General features: G+C 34.1%; 1 protein-coding gene across 1 annotated transcript; it reads left to right on the top strand.

Annotated features, from left to right (window-relative positions):
- Nucleotides 1-1,201: 1,201 nt before the first annotated feature.
- Nucleotides 1,202-3,113, top strand: LOC109181143 (isoleucine N-monooxygenase 1-like). Its single transcript, XM_019330898.1, has 2 exons — nt 1,202-2,158; nt 2,434-3,113. Exons 1-2 carry the CDS (start codon nt 1,202-1,204, stop codon nt 3,058-3,060), a joined length of 1,584 nt encoding a protein of 527 aa, XP_019186443.1. The 3' UTR covers nt 3,061-3,113.
- Nucleotides 3,114-10,017: the final 6,904 nt, after the last annotated feature.

Below are 10,017 nucleotides of genomic sequence, written 5' to 3'. Positions count from 1 at the left end.
AATTCCAAGTTACAATAATTGTGCTCCAAAGGCTCTAAGAGCATCCACATTTATTGTTTTTGTTGGGAGATTTTATGAGGAAAAACTAGTTGGATGAGAAGCAAACAGATTGGAATATTGGCTTTTCAAGATATTTTTTTTCCTACAAATACATGATTTTTGTAGGAGAAAAAAAAAAAAAAGAAGTACATCTCGCACGTTTGGAGCGCATTGCATGCTCCACACGCTACCGATGAGCCGCATCAGAGTGGCTGCCAACTAGCGACCACTCTGACCTCTAATCATTTCCTTAATTCCCTTTAAAAAAAATTGTCAAAAGAATATATTTTTTTTTCGTTTTCTTTTCTTTTTCTCTTCCATTTCCCTCTCTCTCATACATGACCTCCTAAAATGTTGTGCAAAATTCAACAATTGGAGATGCTCTAAACTACATGTGTAATATAGCCTTAGAGCATCTCCAACAATTGTGGTTTTTGGTGAAGTTTTGCATGTGTGATTAGGAAAGAGAAGATAAGAGGGGATAAAAGAAAAGGAAAAAAATAAGTTTTACTACACGTACTCCCAAATTCTACTTCCTCACTTTCACTCCATGCCATGACATGACAAACAAAGATCGGATATATTCATCATGTGGGTCCTATAAAATGTGTCAACATCAAAAATTTATGAGTGAGTACAAATTGGAAGTAAGAAAAGAAAGTACATAAAGTATTTTTCTTTTCATCATATAGGTCCCAAGGAATAAGTCTACATCAAGAATTTGTGAGGAATAGTAAAATTGAGAGTAAGAAATGTGAATGCATGTAGTATTTTTTTTTTAAAAAAAAAAGACCAAAAAAACAGAAGCTATTATGCGCACCTCTCTCTACAAGGGAGCCCACTTCCTCAGTCTAATTAAAATTCATCTTTCTGTAAAGACCAACTCATTCTCTTTTCTCCACATCACTCATGTTTCCTCAAAAATACACCATACTCCATTGGTGGGATGCTCTTAGCCGTCATAGCCCTCTGGGCTAGCTTGGATCAGAAGGAGGGAGTAATTGACTAATTGTATTTTAGCTATTATATTGTGTTAACTAATTATATATACAAGCTTTTTACACATTCAACAACATCTATAAATAGGGCAAACTCTATATGCTTTTACTCCAAGCTACATCACTCACTGATAAGCTACGTACTTTCGTCAAAACTCACAAAAATGGCTGCAGCCATCTCTGATATTATGGTCTACCTTAGATTTCCTTCACTCTTTCTTCCATTAATACTTCTTGTAGCGCTTAGAATTGTAAGGCAATGGCTAACGGACAGAAGAAAGAAGTCACTGCCAATTCCTCCTGGGCCGAAACCTTGGCCCCTCGTCGGATCTTTCCCGGAGATTTTCCGATCAGGAAAGCCTGCATTCCGGTGGATACACAAATTCATGGATGAAACCAACACCGAAATCGCATGCATCCGTCTGGGGGGCACTTACGTGATTCCGGTCACTTCCCCGGAGCTCGCCCGCGAGTTCCTTAAGAAGCAAGACTCCATTTTCTCGTCAAGACCCCTTTGCATGTCTGCCGATCTTATCAGCAACGGATACTTGACCTCCGCCTTTCTCCCCTACGGCGAACAATGGACGAAAATGCGAAGAATTCTCACCTCCCACGTGCTTTCTCCGGCCAGACACCATTGGCTTCTCAATAAAAGGGTGGAAGAAGCCAATCATCTCCTTCGTTACATCTACAATCAGTGCACCAAGGGAGCGGTTGTTAATGTGCGAGGGGCCACACAACACTATTGCGGAAATGTGACTAAGAAGATGTTATTCAACAAGAGGTACTTTGGCAGTGGGGTGGCAGATGGAGGACCCGGTGCCGTAGATGAAGAGCTGGTTGAGGCGGTGTTCACAATTCTTCACTATCTCTATGGATCCGGAGTCGCCGACTACATTCCGTGGCTGAGTATATTTGATATCGACGGCCATAAAAGCATCATCACCAAAGCTCTGGCGGTCACGAGAAAACACCTTGATACCCAAGTGGACGAGAGGACACAAATGTGGAAAGATGGGACCAAAACTGTAGAAGAAGACATCCTTGATGTCCTTCTTATGCTCAAGGATAATGATGGAAGACCAATGTTGAGCGATAAAGAGATCAAAACACAACTTCTGGTAAACCCCTGATCTGATATGTGCCTATTTTTCCTACACTGCTAGAGATTATGGAATTTCCGACCACCTGAAAGTGATCTCGAAAGCAAAAAGTGGTCGAAAATAGCAACAAAAATTTTTCCGGATACCAAAAGTGGTCGGAACAAACCTTTCGACTTGATTTAAGATCACTTTCAAGTGGTCAAAAATTCCATAATTTCCAGCAGTGCTACTGGTTTAAAATGAAATGTAACAATAATGCATGCATGTTTTTTGTGAAATGTAATATATCACAGGAAATAATGATAGCAACTATAGACAATCCATCGAATGCTGTGGAATGGGCACTGGCAGAGATGATAAACCAACCAAAACTATTGGAAAACGCAGTGGAAGAGGTAGACAATGTGGTAGGGAGGGACAGGCTTGTTCAAGAATCCGATTTACCTAAGCTAAACTATATAAAGGCCTGTGTTAAAGAAGGTTATAGGCTCCACCCAGTTGCACCCTTCACCCCTCCTCATATGTCCATGGCGGACACCGTGATAGGTGGCTACTTCATTCCCAAGGGCAGCCAAGTGCTCATCAGTCGCATTGGGCTTGGCCGGAACAAAAGAGCTTGGGAGGAGCCCCTCAAATTTAAGCCGGAGCGTCACCTAAAGGGGGATGGTGGGGAAGTGGTCTTAACCGACTCGGAGCTGAAGATGTTGTCATTTAGTGCTGGGAGACGAGGTTGTCCGGGTGTGAGGTTAGGTTCTTTGATGTCTGCAATGCTTATGGCTAGGCTTGTTCAAGGCTTCACTTGGAGTGTTCCAACTCACCGGCCATGCATAGACTTAACGGAGTCTAAACATGATCTCTTTCTTGAAAATCCACTCCTTGCACTTGCAAAGCCGCGATTGTCTGAAAATCTCTACATGTAGCCCATTTAGTCATGTACTAGTCTATTTGATTTGGCTCATATGTTATATATAAGTTAAGCGTGTTTTAATTCAGTGTAGTATTTCTTCCAAAAAATAATATAACAATTCAAGGTAGTATAAATTTGTAATGAGATTTTAAATTGTGAAATATAGAAGGAAAAAGTATCTTGTTAATAAATGTCTTGATTTCAAAGAGTAGTTGAACCTAATAGTTTTATTTAATTGGGAGTTTTAATCAAAATTTGGGTGGTTAACTTTTTTTTTTTTTTTTTTTTTTTTTTGGGTCAAATCACTAGATATCTTGTGAAGGTCCTAATTTAGATGGTTAACTTATTAATTGATTAATGCAAATTTAACAAGAGTATAGAATTTATAGTATTCGGTGTCGCATTATGACCAATGGTTATATTATGAACTAGCTAGCTAGGGCCGGTGTTTGTAGTAATATGAATCCAAGTCATTCTTATTTTGTCTCTCAAAATGGTGTCGTAATGACTTCAAATTTAAACACGGCATGTGCACGAAAAATGTTGCTAATATATTATGCAAGGTCTTCATCTCCTTGAAAAAGATTTTAAAGTTAGTGGGATAAAACATATATCTTTTTACAGGGCGTTTGCGTTTGGTTGGAGGGGGGAATTAAGTGAGAAAAGAATTGCAATTCCATGGGAGATTAATGACGGGGAATAATGTTAGAATTTAAATTACAGTGTTGGGAATTACTGAGAATTTCAATGTTTGGTATACATATATGGGAATTGAAAGGGAATAAGTAGTATAAAGTCCAAAATGCTCCGTGTTGGTGTGGTATTAATTTTAGGTTAAAAAAAGAGAGGGGTTGTCTCATCACTAGCTTTTTTTCTTCCTAAAATCCCAGGAATTATGAGATTTTAATTCCATGAAAATGGAGAAATTGCAATTCCATGAAATTGCAATTCTTTCCAACCAAACTAAAGAATTTTATGGCCTTTGGAATTATGTGGGAAGGGAATTTAATTCCTTCCAACCAAACGCCCTGTTATAGTTCCAATAGTCCCAAAGAAATAAATGAGCAATTCGGTTACTCCCTTAATAGATTGGAACTCGACACCCCTAACAGGCTAACACCAATGTTAATTAACTCCATTTTTTTTACTCCCCTAATAGATTGGAACTCGACCTCCTAACACCGATGTGAACTCCATTTTCTTTGGACGGCCTCAGTCCAATTGACCCGGAGTGTAAACACACACAAAACGAAAAATTTGAAATTAATATATAATAACCTGGGATATGGTTGAGTGGAAATGACTTATTCATTTTTAATTAAAAATTAAGATTCGATCATTGACTTTGAATATATAAAGCAACTTTAAATTTTTAGATCAGTTATCCCACTTAAAAGAGGTGCCTACAATTCAGCAAACTGTCATGCCTAGACTCATGTATAGAGTTTGAACCTCAATGACTTATTTTTCTGCAGATTCCAGTTTAACCATATAATCTTTCAACCCCATTTCGGCCATGGGATTAGGCCAATACCCCAGGCCAGGACTCAATCAATAATTAAGATCGACCATGGGATTCTCGAATTCTCCAAGCTAGGATTTGTGTGGTAGAGACATGCTCAATGAAGAAACACGTTTGAAATATGTGTAATTGATATTTTCATTAAAATAAATTTCATTTGTTATATTTTTGCTGAAAATATATTTGAAAATTAGTGTATTTTGTATTTTTCTTTTGATATAAAGGAAGATCAAACCATGATATGGTATCCCATCGACTTCACAAAATTGTGTATTGGTATTAATTTTGGGTTAAAGTTTTACCTTTAAACTAACTTTTGTGGTATTAGAGTTAGACTTTGACTTTGATTTATGAAAAAGTCTTCCGACTGCTATTCGAATGTGTGCTCCGATGCAATCTGTTTTCAGTCCTGTCAAAAAATCACAAAAAAAGTAAACAATTTAAATTGTCTAAAACTGACTAGCTCAAATTAAGAAGACCAATAAAGAACTCCTATAAATAGTACGTGAAACTTGAAATGCAAGTGTTGGGCTAATATTCAAGGAGTTAGATACTTAGATTTTAACATGAATGTTGTATTATTAGTATTTCAAATGCAACGTCTATATTGATTATTTGAAGATAAGAACCCTTTGTGGTTAGGAGGATATATATATATATATATATATATATATATATATATATATATATCGATATGATTTTGGTGGCTGAGATGAACAATACCATAATTGACCTACAATTACTTGTGGTAATGCCCACATATGACACGAGTTTAATAGTAAGAGTCGTTAAATTGCGGTGTAAGGAAGAACAATCGTTGTGCAGTTTAACATATGTCGATAAATTGCGGTGTAAAGAAGAACAGTCGGTGTGCAGCCTAACAGATGTGTTAAATTGCGGTGTAAAGAAGAACAATATGTGTGTAGTCAAACAGATATCGTTAAATTGCGGTGTAAGGAAGAACAGGTGATGTACAGTCCAACAGATGTTACACTACGATCATCAATCATATTGAAAGAATTTTTTTGCTTGCTAAAGTTTCCGCGATGAGCTCATACGTGCATCTCTGCAAAGCGCCAGCAACAAAAGTTTTAACCAGCGTGAAGAAAATTGTACCAAAATAAAGATCTATATGCCCTTATAAATTAATAAAGGAGGCTTGACTCGTTGACGGGCAGTAGCCAGGGCATCGAAGTGACAGATGAATTGACTGTTCAATATATATATATATATATATATATATATATATATATATATATATATATATATATATATATATATATTTATTTATTTATTTATTTATTTATGGCCACAAAAGATTTGGGGGGTCCTGCATGTGAGAGACGATTACCCTGACATGATCAGGTCGACACTACCTTGACTAAAAGAAGAAAAAAAATTTCCTAATCCATATATAGTATGCAGTTATGCACCCCTCATTTTATTTTATCTTTCTTCAGTTTATAATTTAATTATATTATAGAAAACGAATGCTCCTCAGCATTAATTAAGAATTAAGATGAGGACCCCTTTGTGTTGGCAAGATTTGCTGGCCGAGGTGTAAGTCCTTTAATGGAAAAATTGATGTCGTTATCCCGGCCCCAAGAATGGAACGTGACAATAAAAGAATTGTTAAAATGTACTGTCAAATTATTGTGCACTGCAATTAATATCGTATTCCCTAATAATACGCTTATAATTTTTTACATTAGTAATTGTATAGAAGATAATGTTCACCTCTACAATTATTAAGTACTTTATTTTTAATTTACTAATACATGATACAATAATTTTTACTTTTTTTTTTAAAAAAAAATAATTTGTTTATTTAATTTTAAACCTTAATGTATAGTAATGTGTCAATCACTATATAAAAATAATGATTAAAAAGAATGACTTTTGTAAAGGTTTAGACTTTAGAGTATTGCCAAATTGAAAAGTATATATAGTTTTGTCTACTTTATTAGCAACGTGAGTATAAAAGCAATTAACCTCTTCCAATAGAGAACTCTATCGTTAGAACATTTATACTAAATTGCGGTATTTGTTGTAACTAGTAATTCACCCGCGCAATGTACGAAAAAAAATTATGTTATTATAAATATAAATAAAAAATAGAAAAACTAAAATATTTTAAATTATTTAATATACTAATATTTTTGAGCTTCCATTGGTCAATATTTATTATTTTTATAGAATACAAAATTACAATTAAAATTAAAATTATAATTTTCTATGGTTAATATAATCTCTAATTATGTGCATATTCAATTCAAATAAACTTATAGAGAGAATTTACATAATTATATTAATTTATTCTTAATTGTATTTCATCTATATTATAATTTTCACAATACGAATAATAACTAAGATAATTACATTTGGAAAGAAAATTTCAAATTTTGTATGTGTAAATTTAAACTCTAATTGAATACATTTTTTATATGATTATATAATATATAGCTATTTTATTTTTCAAAAGTAAATTTTTTATATGATTATATAATATATAGTTATTTTATTTTTTAAATGTTGTGCTTTTTTTTTTTTTATAATAAAAGATGTTGTAATTGTAGCATTAATTATTTCCCAAACAATATAGCTTTATTATATAAAGGATTTACTTATTGAATTAAATCTTGTCAGGTGAGAATGGGCGCTCAACAGAGGAATGAGAACTAATCAGAGTTGCTCATTTGTCCAAATTTAATGGATAAGATGTAATTTAAAAAAAAATACAATGATATTTTTATAAATAATTCAAGAGGTAATTTCACTTTTAGTCCTATGATTATTGAAGTATTACCAATTTCAGTCCACAACTTTCAAAACCAACAATTTAGTACCCTAACTATTCAATTTTTATCAATTTTAGTCAGTTTGGTCAAATTGCCGGTCAATTGTCGACTAATTTTCGTCAATTTTTATCCACATTCCACCCGCCTTTGTATTAATTCAAACAATGGTTCACAAATTAGCTTCCATTTTTACACTGAATTAAAAGATTTTGGTGACATTTGGACGACAATTTGACCAGACTAACTAAAATTGATAAAAATTAAATAGTTAAGGTACTAAATTGTTAGTTTTGAAAGTTATGGACTCAAATTGACAACACCCCAATAATCATATGACCAAAAGTGAAATTAACTCAATAATTCAAACTTTGGTGCAACTAACATGTGTTACAAGTGCAACTAGTGTAAGTGTGAAAGTAAAATCACTTAAAAGTGCAACCATTTTCACTTAATAGTGTAATTTACATTTTGCACATTGGTGCACCTAATGATAACGTTATGTGCACTTAATATTGTTGCTCAGTGTATATACTATATTGTTGCACTTGTAATACATTTTACTTCCACTTAGGTGCACTCGATGAAATTGTTACGTACACTTTTAACACAATTTATGTGCACTTCAAAATTCGAATTGTTTACAAAAATGTAAACGCATTTTTTTAAACAATTATTTTTTATATATCTCATTCCTGGGTATGTGGTTCTCACCTAAGAGTTAGAACTCTACCATTAGAGTATTTATACTGAATTGCGATGTTTATTGAAATTAACTTATAGGAATTTTTTGAATTAAATCTTGTTAGTTTTGTGAGTTATTATATATTTATAGTGCAAGTTAATAATTCAAAATTTGAGTTACCATGAATTACATTCTCTCAAATGTTCTATCAGAATTAATATGGAGACCCTTAGGATTGGAGTTCAACGTTTTGGAAGAATAATTTGAAATCTATTTTGGATGCGAAATTATTGGTGATTAGAGTATTCAATTTATTTATTTTTTTTTTTGAAATAATATAATATGGCGGGGCCAGACTGTACCGACACAATCCGTTTGCCATCGTTACGACGTTACCCCGAAAGTTAAGTCTGTGGCCATTAAACGAAAGGGTTAACACCTTTAGCCGTTTTCTCAGGTTGTGTATTTTAAAATGTGAAGCACGTTTCTGGCTAGCTTCTGCACGTGACGCTGCAAATCTGCAATTTTAGTACGTTTAAGGTGACCCACTATCTCTTCCTATGAAAGCTCGAAATCATCTCGACCGGTTGGCGCTTTTCGAACATGAATGTGTCGCCCGCCATGAAAGAGTGACATTTGTTGCATTATAGTTTGGTGAGATAATTTGTAAATTTTTTTCCCAAATCAAATAGCTTAGCTTTCTGCAAAGAAGAAAAAGAAATTTATTAGCATATATACTGGGAATAACTCTTATCGTGATTTAATTTCATTTAAATTACAAATTTTACAAACTTGCCAAACTTATAATTACCAAGTCAAATAACTAACAAACTTTGTTAAAAAAAAAAAAAAACCCAAACTCTCTCAAAGTAAACTTCAGGATTTCAACATTTTGATTTAATTTGATCGACTTTGTCATCCCTCTAGCTCGGATTATATCGAGTATTTCTGAAATGTAAATAATATTTGAGTAAGGACTCCGAGTCCAGCAGACATTGCAAGGAGGGAGTAATTGGATGTTAGCTACAATATTTGTTGGAATTTTTAGTATAAAATGGTATTTAAATGTCTATTTTGTGGTACAAATATATGTGGGATCCACTTTCGATTTAGGTCCAGATCAAATCAATTCGGGTTCTGCATAGTAAGTTGAGATTGATATATTGTACGCTAAAAAGGATAATTAGTGAATGAGAAATTGATTTTCAAAGTAGACCCATTGTGAGCATATATCCATTAATGTGTATCCAACTATCAGCTTAAGCTTTTAGTTGAGATGGAGCACATGCTTCAATTTGGTATCAGAGCCAGACCAAAGGTCATGGGTTCGAATCTCAACGCCACTCGTAAGCGACTACGGTTTACCGGTCCACGTGTTGGTTGGAATCCACCGTACACGTGAGGGGGGTAAGCGACTACGGTTTACCGGTCCACGTGTTGGTTGGAATCCACCGTACACGTGAGGGGGCGTGTGAGCTTATATCCATTAATGTGTATCCAACTATCAGCTTAAGCTTTTAGTTGAGATGGAGCACATGCTTCAATTCCCATTTGAGTTGGAAAATGAATGTAGAAAAGCTTTGTAAAAGCACTTGTCCACATTTGTTTGGGAAGTGAGTTTACACCACTATATATACAAGAGCCTTTAATTTTAGAGGCATGTTGAATTGTATAGCATAGATGATCTCTCTCGCGCGAAGGGAGGACGGCAAATCAAATTTTAAAATGAGCCTGAACAGGTTACGTTCTTCTTTTCTTGTTTTTATTTAGAAAAATACTATATGTATTCTCATTTTCTACTCTCACAACTTTTACTTTCACACTTAAAATTTTGATGTAAACACATCTATATGGGCTCACATGAAGAAAATAGCTTATCAATACTCGCCACATAAGGGAGTAAGATTTGGAAGTAAATAGAGTATAACAATTTTATTTATTATGGTCCCAAGTCTTTAGTTGGAGGTT

Source organism: Ipomoea nil, unplaced genomic scaffold (assembly GCF_001879475.1).
Source record: "Ipomoea nil cultivar Tokyo-kokei standard unplaced genomic scaffold, Asagao_1.1 scaffold1043, whole genome shotgun sequence".
Taxonomy (NCBI): domain Eukaryota; kingdom Viridiplantae; phylum Streptophyta; class Magnoliopsida; order Solanales; family Convolvulaceae; genus Ipomoea; species Ipomoea nil.
The sequence above is the reverse complement of the archived record's forward strand: the minus strand, read 5'-3'. Positions and strand labels throughout refer to the sequence as shown.

What these genes read in the sequence shown, in the direction of transcription:
- LOC109181143 (XM_019330898.1), top strand. Translation starts at nt 1,202, where the DNA reads ATGGCTGCAGCCATCTCTGATATTATGGTCTACCTTAGATTTCCTTCA. An exon ending in AGATCAAAACACAACTTCTG is followed by an intron (nt 2,159 to 2,433) that starts GTAAACCCCTGA and finishes AATATATCACAG; the next exon opens with GAAATAATGATAGCAACTAT.